At 37.6% G+C, this 19,427-nt stretch overlaps 1 protein-coding gene across 5 annotated transcripts in view; it reads right to left on the bottom strand.

The window, feature by feature from the left end:
- Ppp1r12b (protein phosphatase 1 regulatory subunit 12B) overlaps positions 1 to 19,427 on the bottom strand; it is a 209,584-nt gene that overhangs the window by 86,288 nt on the left and 103,869 nt on the right. For all 5 annotated transcript variants that reach the window (XM_070041820.1, XM_070041818.1, XM_070041819.1 and 2 more), the window contains one exon: positions 4,452 to 4,542. In XM_070041820.1, the coding sequence (XP_069897921.1) occupies positions 4,452 to 4,542 (91 nt within the window). The remainder of the gene's footprint in view (positions 1 to 4,451; positions 4,543 to 19,427) is intronic.

Consider the following 19,427-nt stretch of genomic DNA (forward strand, 5'->3'; position numbering starts at 1 on the left):
ATAGGTGCTACAGGTGTACTTCTTCCATATACATAGTGTACAAAGTATCTTTATTTGAACACTCTTACTCTCTCTCAAGATCAAATGGCTAACCAGAGATTCTCTCAACAGCAGTTACTAGAAAAATCAGACACAATTTCTTCAACAAATGGTGCTGGAAAAATTGGTTTTATAGCGAGGCACTGGTGGCTCATGCCTATAATCCTAGCTACTCAGGAGGCTGAAATCTGAGGATTATGATTCAAAGCTAGCTCAAGCAGGAAAGTTCCTGAGACTCTTTTTTTTTTTTTTTGGTCCGGTCGTGGGGCCTGAACTCTGGGCCTGGGCACTGTCCCTCAGCTCTTCAGCTCAAGGCTAGCACTTTACCACTTGAGTCACAGTGCCACTTCCGGCTTTTTTCTTTTTGCTTATGTGGTGCTGAGGAATCGAACCTAGGGCCTCAGGCATGCAAGGCAAGCGCTCTACCACTGAGCCACCTTCCCAGCCCAGTTCCTGAGACTCTTATCTTCAATTAACCACCAGAAAACCAGAAGTGGTGCTGTGGCTTATGTGGTAAAGTGCTAGCCTTGAGCTGAAGAGCTGAGGGACAGTGCCCAGGGCCTAGAGTTCAAGCCCCGCAACAGACAAAAAGAAAGAAAGAAAGAAAGAAAGAAAGAAAGAAAGAAAGAAAGAAAGAAAGAAAGAAAGAAAGAAAGAAAGAAAGAAAGAAAGAAAGAAAGAAAGAAAGAAAGAAAGAAAGAAAGAAAGGAAGGAAGGAAGGAAGGAAGGAAGGAAGGAAGGAAGGAAGGAAGGAAGGAAGGAAGGAAGGAAGGAAGAAAGGAAGGAAGGAAGGAAGAAAGGAAGGAAGAAAGGAAGGAAGAAAGGAAGGAAGGAAGGAAGGAAGAAAGAAAGAAGGATTATCTACATATAGAAAATTGAAACTAGCCTTCTCTTATCCTGCACAAAAACCAATTCAAAATTGATCAACGATCTTTTTCTTTTTTTTTTTTTGTTAATCGTGGGGCTTGAACTCTGGGCCTGGGCACTGTCCCTCAGCTCTTCAGCTCAAGGCTAATGCTCTACCACTTGAGCCACAGCGCCACTTCCTGTTTTCTGAGTGGTTTACTGGAGATAGGAGTCTCACTGACTTTCCTGCCCAGGCTAGCTCTGAATTGTGGATCCTCAGATGTCAGCCTCCTGAACAGCTAGGATTACAGGCATGAGTCACCAGTGCCTAGCTTTTGATCAACGATCTTAATGTAAGGTCTAGAACTTTGAAACTACAACACAAAAATATAAGGAAATACAGGCACAGACAATTATTTTCTGGATAGAATTCCAATTGCCTAGAATATAAGACCAAGAATTAACAAATAGGATTTCATCAAATTAAAAGTTTCTATACATCAAAGGAAACCGTTACCAGAATCAGGAGACAACTCACAGAATGCTATTCAAGGAATAAAGGCTCAAAAGATGAAAATTCAGAGCTAGCTTATAACAACAATAAAAAACAAAAACAGAAACAAAAAAAAAACCCTTTTACTACCCTAGATTATTTTTTCTCTATCATTATTTCCTAAGTAATTCTGGGAATCATATAGAAATGTTTATATTCCCCTACCATTTATCTCTCACTCATTTATCCAATAAATACAGATGTGGATTGTTTATTTACTATATGCTGTGGGAGAAAATTATAAACAAAAATATGATCAGTCTCCTACTTCATTTCCATTAGGATGGTGAAACTAGGAAACAAGTACTAGCAAGAATGTGGACAAATTAGAACCTTGTGCAATACCTATAGGAATATAAATTGGTGGGTCTGCTATGGAAATAGTATGGCAGTTCCTCAAAAATTTAAAATAGAATTACAGGGTACATGCCTGTAATCCCAGTACTAAGGAGGAGGGAGGCTCACAAGTTCAAGGCCAGCGTAAGGTCCATAGCAAGTTCAGACTAGTTTAAACTAACATAGTGAGACCCTGTCTCAAAAATCTTAATAAAAGTAAATTAATTAATTTAATTAGAAACGATTACCATATGATGCAGCAAATTCCAATTCTAAGTATATATCCAAAAGAACTGAAAACAGGATCTTGAAAAGACAGTATGGCAGACAGTATACACCCATGCTCATAGCAGCATTATTCACAAAAGTCAAATGTCTATCAATAGGCAAATGGATAAATAAAACATGGCATATACATACAATGAATATTACCCAACTTAAAAAGGAAATTGTCACACATGCTATACAATGGATGAATCTTCATTATGCTAAGTGAAATAAGTTAGATACAAGCAGACAAATAACTATATGATTCTACTTATGTGAGATTCCTAAAGTAGTCAAATTTATAGAACCAGAAAGTAGAATACTGGCTGCTAGGGATAAGTGAGGAATAACTGCATAATGGTACAAGTTCTAGAGTGGTGACAGCTGCACAATGAGGTCACTGCACTTAATACCAATGACCTATGCACAAAATGGTTAATTGGTAAATTTTATGTTATGTATATTTACTGCCATAAAACAAAAAACAGTGAGTCTTGGTCCTCATGGAGGATACATTCTAATAAGTGGAACACACAAATAATCATTAAGCAAAAATAACGGTAGATTATTTGACCCACTTGGGAGGTCCAGGGAAGACAACAAGGGCCTTTTGCTGCAATGCACAATGTCCTTTTCGCAGTCACCAACTTCCCTATTTGACTTCTGTAGCATTTAAATCTGGCAAACATATCCTTTTTGTTGGAAACTGATTTTTCCTTCATTTCCAGTGTCACTGCTCTTTTCTGGTTTTTGTTTCACTTTTCTGTATATTCCTTTTCTCTCTGCTACATGAGCTCATCTTTCTATGACTCCTTAAGTAATTAATTTATAGCTTTCTCTCCATTGTCACTGCCATTTCAACCTAAGTCATGAACTTGTCATTTTCAGCTTGGACCACCATTAACAGCTGCCTAGCAAGTCTTCTGGTTTTTTGCCTTGCCAAACATACTCTACTACCACTCCCATTAATTCTCTGAATGGAGATTTTTGTAAAATATTATGTAGATTGTATCACACACTTCCAATGGCTCTTGCGATACTTTTCTTTTGCTTTTGGGTGATAATTTATATTGAAATATAACCTGCATATCATAAAATGTACTCTTTAAAAAAGTGTATAATTCCATGGCTTTTAGTATGTAATAGTTATGCAATTATAACTGATAATAGTAGAACATTTTTGTCACCCCCAAAGAAACCTTATGCCCATTAGTAGTTAACTCTCATTCTTCCTCCCTGAAGCTGCTTATGCTAATTAACCTTCTTTCTGTCTGGTTGTGCCTATTTTGGACATATAGAGTCCATTATGTCTGGTTTCTTTCACTTATTGAGTTTTATCCATATTGTAACATGTGTCAATACCTCATTAGTTGTGTTTTTTTTTTTGTCAGTTGTGGGGCTTGAACTCTGGGCCTGGGTGCTGTCCCTCAACTCTTCAGCTCAAGGTCAGTGCTCTACCTCTTGAGCCACAGCACCACTTCCCATTTTCTGGTAGTTAATTGGAGATAAGAGTCTCATGGACTTTCCTGCCCAGGCTGGCTTTGAACCTTGATCCTCAGATCTCAACCTCCTGTGTAGCTAGGATTACAGGTGTGAGCCACCAATGCCCAGCTACCTCCTTAGTTTTTAATGTCATATAACATTCTACTGTATGGACATACATATTTTGCCTATTCACTCATTAGTTAATGGATATACATAAAAATACATACATATATGCATTTGTATACATATGGGATATTATTATTTGTTCCTATGAATTAGTGGTTTGTTTCTACTCTGGATATTATGAATAATGCTATTATAAACATCCATATACAAGTTTGTCTGTTTATTCCTCTTGCCAGTCCTGGAGCTTGAACTCAGGTTCTGGGAGCCATTCTTTAGCTTTTTTGCTCAAGGCCAGTGCTCTATTACTTGAGCCACATGTCTACATGGCTTTTTGGTGGTTAATTAGAGGTAAGCCTCATGGACTTTCCTGCCTTGGCTGGCTTCCAACTTTAATCCTCAGATATCAGTCTCCTGAGTAGCTAGGATTACAGGTTATATACAAGTTTTTATATGGGCATATGTCTCTAATGTATATACCTAAAAGTAGAATTGCTGGGTCAAATGCAAACATTTGGAGGAACAGCTAAACTGCTTTTCCTTAGAGAATCTTAAAATGTAACGGGGTAGAGAGATTGTTCACATCCTTAAGTACAAGTAGAATAATTCATTTGGCTTAGAACTTGGAGAAATTAGACAGGAGCCAAACAGAAGTGAAAGAGTAGTCAGATGCAGCTATTGAGTGCAATGGAAAATTAAACTTAAAGAAAAACTTTAATACAAAGGCATTTGTTGTAGAATGCACATCTAGTGGAAAGGTAGACAAACAAAAATACATTAGTAAAAAGAAAGTTTCACCCACTTGAGTAGATCTTCGAGTCTGCCGAGCTTGTCTGGAACGTGCTTTCCGTAAAGACTCTGCTTCCTCATCACGTACAGGAGTCAGATAGGACCTGTAGAGAAAAGAATAGGCAGAAATAAGAGCACTGTTCAAGGAATGACAAGGTGCTGCCATTCCTGAAGAGATATCTACACCCTAAGAATGAACCTTGCCAGAGTCAAAAAAACAAGAATTCTATTCAGCATCAGTAAATGTGACAGTATTCAAGAACATTATTTCTAAATGTGTTACCCTTCATAAGAATCGGTAAAACAAAGATTTTATTTCTTCCTTCTCTAACTAATTTCTTTTTCCTTTTTTGCCATCATGCTTTGAGTTGAAGTTCTAGGACAGGGCAAAAGGAGATATACATGCTTTCTGTTCCTGACTTCAGAGAGAACATTTTCAGCATTTTTATCATTAAGTGTAACACCTACTGTATTTTTTTTTCAGATATGACTTATCAAATTAAAGTAATTCCTTTTCCTTTCTATACAAGTCATGCTAAGAGAGTTTTATGTTATATATTTTAGCTTTTCTCTTTTCTTTCTTCCCTCCTCCTCCCTCCCTCACTCTTCTCCCTTTCTTTTCTTTTCCCTCTTTCCCTTCCTTCTTTCTTTCTTTCCTTTTCTTTCTCTCTTTGTCTTTCTGTCTGTCTTTTGTGCTGAGGATGGAATCTAGGGCCTAGCAAGCATTCTTCATCTGAATTACATATCCAGCCTAAGATGCACCATTTTTAAAAAATACAGATGTAGTTTTAATATAGATTCATTATTATTTAGTTTAAAATTCCCATGTTCACCTTCTTTTTTTGTTGGTCATGGGGCTTGAACTTTGGGCTAGGGTGCTGTCCCTCAGCTCTTCAGCTCAAGGCTAGCGCTCTACCACTTGAGCCATAGAGCCACTTTCTGTTTTCTGAATGGTTTATTGGAGATAAGAATCTCACGGACTTTCCTGCAGGGCTGGCTTTGAACCTCAGTCCTCAGATCTCAGCCTCGAGTAGTTAGGCATGAGCAACTGGCACCCAGCTTCTATGTTCATGTTATATGAGTTAGGAAGTTTTCCTATTCATTTTCTGTAAAACTGTGTGTAAGATTTAGATTTCCTTAATGATTTCACCAATAGAAGAATAATAGAATAAGTTTAGAGTACTCTTTGTAGGAAAGTTTTAAATAAAAGTTTCACATTCTTAAATGGGTGCTGGCAGATCATACCTATGATCCTAGCTACTTGAGAGGCTGAGATTGGGAAGATCATGATTCAAGGCCAGCAAGGAAAAAATGATTGAAAAACCCTATTTCAATCAATATCTGGATATGACCGTGTGTGACTGAAATTCTAGCTGCAAAAGAGGCTAAGATCAGGAGAATCATAGTTTCAGGCCAGTGTAGGTGAGGAGTTTGTAAGATCCCTATTTCAACAAAAAAATTTGGGTGTGGTGGTACACACCTGACATGCATGATATTATAATATCATGTCTTAATCAGTCATTTGGAAGATCTATCCAGTATTCACGAATTTAAGACAGGGTCTTATTTTAAAGCCCAGACTAGATTGGTACTCACTCTTTATCTTAAGGTTGGCCTCCAATTTGCAATTCCTGCCTCAGCCTCCGAAGTGCTGGGATTACAAACATATATCTTCATGCCCAAGTAATACATACATTCTTTAATATAACTTTGGATCTTTAAATAATCTTTAAATACTGGGAAGTTGTCATCATTTACAATGACAACTACAAATTTTCTAAAACTAATTTTTTGAACTATATAATGCTTTTATTACCAGAATGTTTCAAACACTGATCTTTTTATAATTCTGCAATACTGCCTCAGATTCCCAGTTTTACAATATCCAAGTAGAAGTGTGATTCTTTTGCAGTTTTTCAGAACAGTATACAATCTTTAGCTTTCATGGTCCAGATCTAATGAGAAGAAACAGGTCTACTTTGGCCTGAGATACATATGACCACAAAAGAGCACAAAAGTATAAATTTGTCCCAAGCACACTGTTTGAGCATTGCAAGTTTAAATTCTATAATGGACAACAAATAATTACCAGGCTTGTTTTGTTTTGTTTTAGTTTTCAAGGAAATATCTATCAAATGACCGAATCAGAAAAACCATTGCTTAACTATACTATTGTATACTCTAGGTCTTATTGGCCATGTTTTAATTATTATGCCTTTCACATCCCTTTATCTCTCTTAGTTTCAGTCACAATATTTTTTCTCTCTCTCTTTTTGTTTTCCTCTCCTCTCCTCCTTCTTTCCCTCCCTTTTCCCCTTCCTTCTAGGAATACTGCTTTTGAACTCAGGATCTTAACACTTACTGGGCAGGTGCTCCACCATTTAAACCATGCCACCATGGGCTGGGAAGGTGGCTCAGTGGTAGAGTGATGGCCTTGTATGCATGAGGCCCTGGGTTCGATTCCTCAGCACCCATAAGCAGAAAAAGCTGGAAGTGGGTGTTGTGGCTTAAGTGGTAGAGCGCTAGCCTTGAGCTGAAGAGCTGAGGGACAGCGCCCAAGCCCAGAGTTCAGGCCCCACGACCAACCAAAAAATAAAAAAAATAAAATAAAATAAACCATGCCACCAGCTCTCACATTTAGCTGGTCTGCTATAAAACCACCAACTGAATTTCTTAATTTCAGTTATTTCCACTTGATTATTTTTTAGTAAATTGAAGTTCTCTAGTGAAATTCTCCATCTTTTATTTCCTTGAACATATTAATCATAATCATTTGAAAACCCATGACTGATAATATCAACGTCTATATTTCTATAATCTATTTTGTTTTTCTTTTTGTTATTTGCAAAATCAATTTTATATGTTGGCATATCTTAGTAATTTTTAAAGTAAAACCAGAAACATATTTAATTTAAAAATGTAGGGAAAACTTGTGGTGGAAGATATCATCATCCCTCAGAAAGAATATTCTTTACATCTGACAGTAATGCTAAGAAACTCCTTCTCAAATTTTCACTTGTGTCAGAATTACTTGCTAGGTTCCCCAACCCAATTCTAGCTTCAGTAAGTTTGGGTGTAAGGCTAAGAGTTTTATTCCTATTTATTTCTCAGCTGATGATGCTGACCTAGAGACAACACTTTGAAAACCATGTGGCTGAGACACATAATCCTAATCCATTTTGAGACTGAGTTGCTTGGAAGCTATGCTTCAATCTTTGTGGGGGCTGCTCTATTTCTAGCTGGGCCATAAGAGTTAGATCTTCAGTGGTCCCAGATGACAGCCTGGGTTAGCCCTGAGGCCCTTCTTCCTAATTATTGTTTCCTTAGCCCCCGGAGACTATTGAAAAGGCTGCCCAATGTCTTAGCTTTATCAGCAGATTCCTCAAGAGAAGAAGCACAGCCAAATGTTAGGTACTCATCTCTATAAGTTCCTTGATCCTTCAGGTCCTCCCTTAATAATTATCTAATATCTTCAAGGATTTTTTTCTTCATTTTAACTAAGTTTCTAGTTATTCTCAGTGACAAAATTTTGTATAAAACAAAATATGCCACAGGCTGAAGAAGTCCCTACCATTTTTATAAACATATTTTTCCCTCAATGGAGATAAATAAATAGGAATTCTGATATATCCTCCTATCTACTGATTTGGTAGGCTTGAATTGTTTCTTCTTATACACCTTTCCATTGTGACTCAACTAAAAAAAAACCAACAACAATCAAGTTCCAAAATACACAGAGTGATAGCCCAGATACTGGAATTGGTGACCACAGTAGAGACATGGGACTAACTTCCCATGTCTGGATTATCAGTTACCTACTCACCTGCAAAAATAGCATCATTTTAATTAATCATTGGTTATCTCTATTACCGTATATGTCTACCATGTGTCCTAGAGGGCAGTAAACACTGTTCTTTGTATTTGCTATGAAAATGAGATTAAACAATAAGTGGCATTCAAACAATTTATTATAGATAATTAAGTATGATTTAACAGTATCTATTTCTACAGTTTATAGTGTCCCATTATCCACTGCAGATGGACTGATTTTGTTAAAAAGTTGAACAAAATGCTTAGCAATTTACCAGTGAACACTAAGGAAGTCACAATAAGCAATAACAAAAGACCTAAATTGTGCTCTAACAGGTATATTATAGGGATAAGGTACTTTGGTATGGGAATCGGATTGCCTGGTTTTTGCCAGGGTTCCTCAACTTACTTGCTAGCTGATTTTTAATAAATTGAACACTCTAAACCTAAATTTCTTACAAAAAGAGGATTCTGACAATTGTGAGAGATGTATACAGATGTACTTACAGGTTTGTAGTGAAAAGCAAACTCAAACTGGGGTAAAGCACTTAAACCATGACCACCACTCCCACCACCCCTACAACTACATTCTCTTCAGTTCCTCCTTCAAAGTTTGAGTAGTAACTTGGAAAATGAAGAAAGGTTTTGAGTACTGCAATATCCACTCATCTAGAGTTCTTCCTAATTCTAGTATTTTTTTAAGGCAGAATTGGATAATTCATTTGGAAGAGTTTTTAATTTCTTTGAAAATATTCTCAATGAAGGTTTTTAGGGTTATCTAAGCAAAATAAAACTACTTGAAACAGAAGTATAAAAAGAGAACTAGGAGGGCTGGAAAGGTGGCTCAGTGGTAGAGCGCTTGCCTTGCATGCATGAGGCCCTGGGTTTGATTCCTCAGCACCACATAACCAGAAAAAAAAAAAGCCGGAAATGGCGCTATGGCTCAAGTGGTAGAGCGCTAGCCTTGAGCTGAAGAGCTGAAGGACAGCGCCCAAGCTCAGAGTTCAGGCCCCATGACCTGCCCCCCCCCCCGCAAAAAAAAGGAGAACTAGGATTTCTAAGGAGAAAACAAAGCTTCTTTCCCTAGAATGATATGGGGAGGTCTAGAATTCAACATGAAATTGGTTTTGAAATTTCTTTAAAGAATTTAAGAGTTCAAATCTATTGAAGGGAGAAGGTACTTAATTAAAAAAAGCTCATATTAAACATGAAAGAAATCAAGATGGCTATTCGTCCTTAACATGTCTTTTACTATATGATATAAGTAGTACATCATTTATATTTTATATATTAGAATATATTGTATAATTATAGGCATCCTAGATAGGTGTAGTTTTTATCAAACAGCCCATCAATCAATCAAACAAATTTAGAAACAAAAATTTTGAGTTCTCATACAAACATTATACATCTCAGATGCAGAGGAGCTCTTGGTCAGCCCTGTATTATCATCAAGTGTGTATAACTTGTGTGGTCTGCTCTTTATTTTATAAAACTATGTCTACTAAGAAGCAAATGGTATTCCTCATCCCTGGTTATAAAGGAAATGCAAATCCAAACAACTGAGAATCCACTTCACCCCAATTAGACTGGCTTACATTGTGAATTGAAACAACAAATGTTGGCAAGATGTGGGGGAAAAAGGAACCCTGTTGCACTGTTGGTGGGAATGTAAACTAGTACAACCATACTGGACAGCAAAAAGTTAAACTAACGAGTGTCCACCTAGACCACCACAAGCCAGGATACCATAAAGACCCTTGCACATCCATGTTCCTTGTTGCACTATTCACAATAGCCACGTTCTATATACAGCCCAGATGCCCTACAATAGATGAGTGGATCCAAAAATGTGGTACCTATACAAAATGGAATTTTACACAGCCATCAGAAAGAATAATATTGTGTCATTTTCAGGGAAGTGGATGGACCTAGTAAGGCAAGCTAAGCTCATAGACACGTTTTCTCTCATACGTGGAAGCTAGATCTAAAGTACAATGGGACATGATAAATTATACAGGACTCTAGGCATTCACATACAGTGAGACCAAAGAAGAATATTTTTAGAAAACCACAAAGGAGCAATGCCTGTATGCCTCTGATCATATAAAATAATATTTGTCAAAATGAACTCCAGGAAATGGAAACAATAGGGTTTTTTTTTTTTGTAGTTTTGCTTTCTTTTCTTTTTGTCTTCTTTGTTCATTTATCTGTCTTGGAAAGGGTAAGGAGGGAACACAGAAATGGAAGGACACGCTGAGGACCAAGCTCGAACTTGCAATAAAGACTCCTTTGCTTTAAAAAAAAGAAAGAAAGAAAGAAAGAAATGGAAGGACAAAGGGTAAACAAATGCAGCAGTGGTACTCACTAGACAGTATGTTGAAAATGAACTATACAAGTTGTGGGTGGGAACAGAAGGGAAAAACTGGGAAAGAACAAAGGAAAGGATGACATTGTCCAAAAAGAAATGAATTGTTCACCTAGCTTATGTAACTGTAACCCCTCTGTACAGCACATTTCTAGTAACAAAAAATTTTAACAAAAAAAGAAGCAAATAGTGCCCCAAAGGAAGGTAAAAGTTATGTGGCTCAAGAAGTGATAAGTGAAAATTTTAGATCTATTGAAAAGTAACGTATCTTTTGTGGATGTTATATGGTGTTCTTGGAAAAAAAAAGAACCAAGAATCTGTAACTCAGTACTGAACTCTATGTGTCATGGGTATTTGTGGGTCTCACTGGAACATGATCCCACTGGAACCACACATCTGCACATATCAAGAGTCTAATGTTTGTCTTATGGCATATTAATGATAATTCAGCAAATAGTGGTCTTATACAATAGCTTGTCTTTCTTTGTACTATGTCCTATGTATGAAGGCAAAAGTTTTTTGGAGACTCAAAAAAAGAACTACTCTGGTATTAACCTAGAAACTTATACAGATAGTTACAAGAGAAGGAGAGCGATAACGGAATCACAGACCTGGTGCTAAAGATTTTATAAATAACTTCAAGAAATTATTCAAGTCTAAGGCATTGGGTGGACATAACATTCTTCTTTGCTAATAAATGAGTTAATCTAGGTCTAAGACAGCATGAGGAAGTGGCTCTGTGGCTCAAGGGGTAGAGCATTCACCCTGAGCTGAAGAGCGTAGGAATAGCACCCAAGCCCAGAGTTCAAGCCCCACGACCAACCCTCCCCCCCCAAAAAAAAGAATGTTTTGGGGCTGGGAAGGTGGCTCAGTGGTAGAGCACTTGCCTTGCATGCATGAGGCCTTGGGTTCGATTTCTCAGCACCACATAAGCAGGAAAAAAAAAAAAAAAGCCGTAAGTGGCGCTGTGGCTCAAGTAGTAAAGTGCTAGCCTTGAGCTGAAGAGCTGAGGGACAGTGCCCAGAGCGTTCAGGCCCCATGACCAGACCCTCCCCCACCCCAAAAAAAGACAGCATGAACTTTCCTATAAGACAAAATATACTTTCCTATAATGTCCTACATCTAAAGAGACTATGACCATGTTTCCAGTATAATTTTTCTTCTGCCACAATGAGAAAATTATTTCTTCCACGAAGCATCATGGTACCTTGGCTATGGGGATTTATGAAGGAAGACATTTCTTCTTCAAATTCCATCAATAACAAGAATAAATGATAAAATGTCTTAGACTGCTCCTAGCATCCTCTGCCATTTCCCAAAAGTTTGCTATAGTGAACAATCCTTGGTAACAGATGATTTTTTTACATCTCCAGAGGTTGTCATCAACATATTATAAGGCTATCTTGAACAAACAATAAATATTAAACAATATAAAGGTCTAAATTCTCCTTAGAAAGATACAGTTGACTGGGTAATTAGGCAGGTATTAGTTCAAATTTACTTGCCACTTTTAGTTGGGAATGGGATGTTCATCCTGGGTATAGTAGAAAGAACAGATACCTAGTTCTTCCTCAATTACTTGTTTGACTGTAAGAGAATCAAGTTTGACCGTAAGAGAATCAATCTCTTGGGAATTTAGTTTTTTATAGCATATAAAATAAAAGAACAGACCTATAGTTTTTGAGGCCCCATCTTTAAAACTATAATACATCTATATTTATGCTGATTCTTTTTTAAAAATTTTATTGTAAAGGTTGCATATAGAGGGGTTACAGTTACACAAGGTAATGAGTACATTTCTTGTTGAACATTGTTACCCACTCCTTCATTTTTTCTCCCACTATCCCTTCTCTTCCCTACTCTCTCCCCTTCCTCTGAAGTTGTAAAGTACATTTCCAATAGTGTCTTGTGAATATCATTGTTGTATTGGGTCATCCTTTGTCCTCGTTTCACCATTCTGTTATTTCCCCAAATCAGATAAACACACACACACACACACACACACACACACACACACACACACACACACACACACACACACACACACACACACACACACACACACACACACACACACACACACACACACACACACACACACACACACACACACACACACACACACACACACACACACACACACACACACGATTTCAGGGTACCAGAATCAAAGACATTGATTGCCAGGGATAAACAAAAGGAAAAAGAAAAATGAAATAAAATAAAAAGAAAGAACTTGATGTAGTACATTGTCAACAACAAGGTCAACAATCAAAAAAAGACCTGTTGTTTCCATGTCTTGGAGTTCATTTCAATTAAGGCCTATTCACTAATCTGGCCAAAACTATCTGTCATACTTTGATGTCTGAGGGAGATTGGTTTTGTTGGTTTCTGGATCTCTCCCTCATACAAACTCCATGAATGGTTAAATCCTTTATATAAAATGGTATTATATTTGCATATAATGTATTTATTTCCTCTCATTTTAAGTTATTTCTAGATTACTAGTAAGACCTAAGACAATGTAATGCCATGAAAATAATATGCTATGTTGTTTAAGAAATAATAACAAAAATGTGTACATATTCAGCAAAGATACAAGTTTTTCCAATCTGACATTGGCAGAAATTTCGTATATTCTATACATCACTTTCTTTAGTACTTTCAATAGAACTTTGTACAATAATGGAAATGCCCAATATACAGTTGAATACAGGAATCATTCAGTCCTATGTAGCTATTGGGCACTTAAAATTGAGGCTAGGGCTGGGCACCAGTGGCTCACAACTGTAATCCTTAGCTATTCAGGAGACTGTTCAAAGCCAGCTCAAGCAGGAAAGTCTGTGAGACTCTTACTGTCCAAATAACCACCAAAAAACGAAGTAGATTGATGGCTCAAGTGGTAAAGTGCTAGCCTTGAGCCAAAAAGCTCAGGGACAGCATCCAAGCCCTGAGTTCAAACCCTAGGACCAACACCTCCCCCAAATAATATGGGTAGGGAAACAAAGGAATTTATTTGTTTTGGTGTGTTTGTGTGTGCTGGTACTGGGGCTTGAGCTCAGGGCCTTGAACTCTCCTTTAGCTTTTCACCTCAAGGCTGGCACTCTACCAACTGAGCCACAGCTCCACTTTCAGCTTTTTGGTAGTTGAGTGGAGAAAAGAATACTTTTTTTTTCTTGCTCTATTTATTTGTTTATCTTTTTGTTCTGATACTGGGGCTTAAATTTAGGCCCTGGGAGCTGTCCCTTAGATTTTTTTCCCCTCAAGGCTCTCTACTACTTAAGCCACAGTTCCACTTCTGGCTTTTTGATGGTTAATTGGAGATAACAACATTTCCTGCTGAGGCTGGCTCTGAACCATGATCCTCCATCTCAGCCTCCTGAGTAGCTAGGATTACAGGTGTGAACCACTGGTACTTGGCTCTGAGTTTTATTTAATTTTAATTAAATTTAAATAGTCACAGATAGCTATCTAATTGAAAATTAGATCCAGCTCATATGATATATATCTAATGGAATTTTATTAAGAATACAATTTGGATCATTTATTCATTTTCTGTATTTATGTATGCTTGAATTACATTTAGTGCCAAGCACTGGTAACTGCTGTGCCCCTAATCTTTTCTGTTTTCACTTTCCTTCATTCTAGCAGAACATACTTCATGGACTTTCAGGAGACAAGGAGTAAAGTAAAAAAGAGAAGTAGCTTACAAATATGACTTGTTTTTGTAATTCTGGAGAGCGATAGCTTTAAGAGGGCACAAACCATTATGTGGCAGAGGGAAAGGAAGAAAGATGGACATCTGTGGACAAAAGTTGTGAGAAACATGGTGGGAGGCAAAGATAAGGAAAATCAGAGAATGGCCAAGGAACCTAGAATATCAGAGAGGCTCTGGAGAATGTCTAAGCCAGCTAAGCCAGAGTTGGCCTTAGAGAAAACTCTCAAGCTCCCAGGTTAGCCCCAAAGGAACAGCATGTTCAGAGCCACACACACAGCTAGCAAAAATAAAGCTTGCTTGTAGTTACCTGTCTAAATGATGACATACAAAAAATGGTCCTGATAGTGACAGACAGCAGAGTTTTGCAGTATCCTAGGGTCAAAGGACATTCAAGGAAGGATTGGTATTATTGTTGCTGCTGCTGCTGCTGCTGTTGTTGTTGTTGTTGTTATTATTATTATCAGGTTCTGAGGCTTCAGGATCAGAAATAAAGTTGAATCATATGAAATAATTCTCTTAAGTGACTTTGGCAGGTGTGGAGAGTAAGCCTATGATCAAAGTGTATACATGTATGGATAGGTCGTAATAAAACTCATTTTAAAAAATTGCAAGAAAGTTTTAAAAAGGAGGTGTTGGTGAAAGAGGTGTAAAAATACAGATATTAAAGGGGGGGTAATGATGAAATTACATTGTATGCCTGTGTGGAAATATCACCATGAAACCTCTCACGTTGCACAATTAATATATAATACTAAAATAATGTTTAAGTGAAAAAAATACCATTTTTTAAAGCCGGTTAAGTTTAAAAGCAATTTACTTCATTTTCTTCTCAAAGTTCTTACTTTTCTTCTATATGTCCCAGAAGCAATATTGCTATAATCTAACACTTTTTGTATGTGGTACTTTTAAGTTTTATGAGCTAGTGCTGAGGCTTCCACCTTTAAGATATTTATAGATATAGCACACAAGAACAAGCTCACAGAGGTAGCACACTTCAGAGCTACTTCTTCGCTAATTGCAGCATTTATACTCTGCTGTCTCCATATGCCTTAGCCCATACCAACCCAGTTTCCCTCTGCCCACTTTGACCCAGAGAGCGCCAAGAAAACAGACTGTTACCTCCTTGCGCAGGCCTGCATGACAGAATGAAGGTCAAGAGATGTGTGGAGACGAATAGCAAGAAAGGTAAGAGGCTGCTGGGAAAGACTGCAGTCTCAGTACCCGGTCTCCCTTGGAAACTGGAAAAGGCTTGCACTGCCACTGCTATCCAGCAAGCCAGAGGCAAAGCTTGTAATTTGCTAGGAAGCTGCTACTAAGGAGGAGGAGGAGGAGGAGGAAGGGGAGGAGAAAAGAGGAGGAAGGCAAAATCTTAGGGTTTGGCAGAGCCAATGCTGCTTGTTAATAGTTCCCAAAATACATTCCATTAGATGCATATTTTATACACTGTACCAAACCAATCAATACTACTTCTCATCAGAGGGTAGGGAAGGAGGATTCTTTCTCAAGTGAAAGAAGATAGAGCAAGAGAAATGCATCATTCTTATTCTGGATACTATTTCATCTGCCCTTGGGCTACCCTAGTTGCTGTACCCATCCAAGTGAATTGTAAATACGGCCTCACTGGGAGCTCTGGCCAGCCAGTAGCAAATATCAACTGTGGAGACAAGATGGATTTAAAAAAATAGACAAAGAAACACATAACAGAAATGCAGGAGTAAATTTCAGATCTGCTATAAATAGGCTAAACCTAGATAGAGGAAGACTATTTGCACAGCTCAATTTGATGATCTAGCTACAGATCAGGAAGGTTTCTAGTGTGTCATGTATGATTTATTTTACAGTTTAGGTTAATTGCATCCAAATGCTTGTGTGTCATTTTTGCTTCTCTAATTGAACACTGAGATCAGTGTTCAAGGAATCAAGAGCCAGGTACCGGTGGTCCATGCCTATTATCCTAACTACTTAGGAGGCTGAGATTCAGAAGATCCTGGTTGATGACCAAACCAGCCAAAAAAGTCCACAAGACTCCATCTCCAAAATAACCAGAAAAAACTGGGTTAGCAACATGGCTTAGCAGTACAGTGCCAGCCTGACAAGCGTCAGGCCCTGAGTTCAACCTCAATATTGCCAGAGAGAAAGAGAGAGAGAGGAGAGGAAGAGGAAGAGGATAAAGTAGGAGGAAGGAAAAAGGGAAAGCGGGGGGGGGGGAAGAGGAGGGGGGAGGAGGAAAAGGAGAAAGGAGAGAAGATTTCCTTTAGCCAAGCTAAGTATCTTCAGAATTCTCTAGACCATGGTGGGGATGGGGGTGGGGGTGGGGGTAGGGGACAGAAAGGAAAATAATGAGGGAAGAGGAAACACTGTTCAACAAGAAATGTACTCATTACCTTATTTATATAACTGTAACCCCTTCTGTATATCACCTTTACAATAAAATAAAAATTTAAAAAAGAACTCTCCAGACCAGTACTCTTTAGCAGGAGTTAATTTTGTGCCCTTTTCAAGGCAGTTGAGGAGGCAGAATTATCTGGTCCAAAAATGTCAATAATGCTGACTATGCAGACCTTGAGCTTGACTTATTTTTTCTATAGAGGAAATGAATCTTTTAAGTACTGTTGACCTTGTAGTACCAGAGCAGTCGTAGATGATACATAAGCCAAATAGGTAAGGCTTTGTGCCCCCTGCTTACCACACTGCACTGCAGACAGTGCACAGTGGCAACAGAAAGTATATGGCTTGCAAAGCTCGAAATATTGACCTCCTGGCTTTTGAAAGACTATGCCAATCTCTGTGCTAGTCCTGTAAATTATACAGTGCTAAGTTATGCCTGTGAGGACCCCCTTTCCTTTACAAACAGTGGGAGTCTGATGTTTCTGTGACCTATCTTAGATAACTAGTATATCATCTTGAATTCTTTTTCTTCTGAAGGTTTGTTCCATTAAAACAAGCCAGCTTCCAGTGCCAAAGGCAGTTCCACAAAAAGACCATGTTTTCCTTATGTAGGTCACTTTACAATTAGCTCACTGGTCAGAGCATGTGTTACTGATGCCAAGAATGACAGCCTCATGTACCAACAAGGCCAGTGAGAGCTGCTTTATTTCATACCCACAGGCTGTATTAACTAGACCTAGCCAACTGTCTCAAATACTTATCACGAACTACAAAGTAGACTAAGACAGTCAGCACCACCACCATTTTTTAAAAGAAAACCAAAGAAAGTTAACATACAAAATACACATGTAAATAACCTAAGTTTCAAACAAGAATGGTTAAATATCTATATATTACATGGACTTTAAAATATAAACTAAAACATCACTATAGATATATAACTTTCATAATACTTATATCTATAGTATATAAAGAACTCAAAGCAATTAAAAATGAACAACCAACAATCCAACAATTAAAAAAATCTATAATACCTAATCAAGCAAATCAAGAAATTCACAAAACAGGAAGCTAGAAAAGTTTAGAAACCAAAGAGAAAATGTTATTGCTAGTATCAAGAAATTGCAAAGTAAAACAAGGAAAAACAACTTTGTCTTTCATAGATTGGCAAAAGTTAAAAACAAAACATATCAAGTACACCTATTTAGATCAATATGTACTCATCATTTAGACTCAGAATTTCCATTTGTAAATAAATACCTTTGAAACACTTGCACATTTATACAAAGAAATGCAACCAAGAATGTGTGGAGTAGCAGCACTAGTATTTTGAAAAAAGGAAAAAAGAAACAGGAAAAAAGAAAAAAATGTAAAAAAGGGAGAGTAAAAGTAAAAAAAAAGAGAAAGGAAAAGAGAAAGTGAGGTAGGAGGTAGTGAGGAAGAAGAGGAAGAGGAGGGGGATGAGGAGGAGGGGAAGGATGGGAAAGAGGAGGAGGAGGGAGGGAGGGAAGAAGGATGGATGGATTTAGAAAGTTGGAAAAGTTACTAGATCTGTGGTTTCAAACCTTTACTGAACACCAATCTACCTTCAACAATCAAATTAAAAACTGTAATCCCAGGCCAGGAGTCAGTGGTGCGTGCTTGTAATCCTGGCTACTCATGAGACTTCGGATTGAGGTTCGGAGCCAGCCCAGGCAGAAAAGACCCTGTGAGACTCTTATCTCCAACTAACCACTCAAAAATCGGAAGTGGCACTGTGATTCAAGTAGTAGAGCACTAGCCTTGAATGCAAAAAGGCTCAGGGACAGAGCCCAGACCCTGAGTTCAAGCCCCACAACCAACAAAAACGAAACAAAACAAAAAATTGTAATCCATCTCCCACTTAAAATTAGAACACTTACATCTCAACAACTTAAGTTTCAGATTTCTGAATTTTCCCTTAGCTCAGATTAAAATGGGGAAAGTTGAGGAGGGAAGAGCTCTCTGAAGGACCTAAATCAGATTTACCTTCAGAGAAAGTCTATGCAGCAAGTCTATTATCTTTACTTCCCAAGACTCAGTGACTACAACAAGGGTGCTGGAAAGAGGACAGTGAATATGTATAGGGTTGGAATTAGATGGGAGGAATAACTTCTACAGGATCATAGTAAAATAACAATGTTTCAAAATAATTAATCACACATTTTAAAGTACTTAATAGAATTTTGAATGTTCCCAATGCAAATATATATATATATCTGAAATGATGAGTGTCATTTATGCTGATCTTATCATTATATACTGTATATTTCTATTGAAACAATACTCTATACCCCATAATTATATACAGATACCATGTGTCAATTAAAAGTTCCTATGTATAATTTATATACAATAAAATTTGTCCCATTAAGTAAAAAGGTCTAAGAGGTTTTGGTTTTTTATTTGTGTGTTGGAGTCAAACTTCTAGTGTCATACAAGCTAGGCAAGTAGTCTACTACTGACCTATACCCCCAGTCCTAACAATGGCCTAAGTGTTTTGACAAATTCACAGGGCTCCATGATTATTATCACCACAGTCAAGATAATGACCATTTCTAACGGATAAAGACTATATTCTATCTTGTAAAGCATTTTGTAGTCACCATTATCTTAGCCTAAGGATATGGATTTTTTTATTTTAATTATAGAAAAAAACATTACAACTCACTATTCAAAAAATGGGT

This window comes from Dipodomys merriami, unplaced genomic scaffold, assembly GCF_024711535.1.
Source record: "Dipodomys merriami isolate MVZ:Mamm:240054 unplaced genomic scaffold, mDipMer1.0.p SCAF_31, whole genome shotgun sequence".
Lineage (NCBI taxonomy): Eukaryota > Metazoa > Chordata > Mammalia > Rodentia > Heteromyidae > Dipodomys > Dipodomys merriami.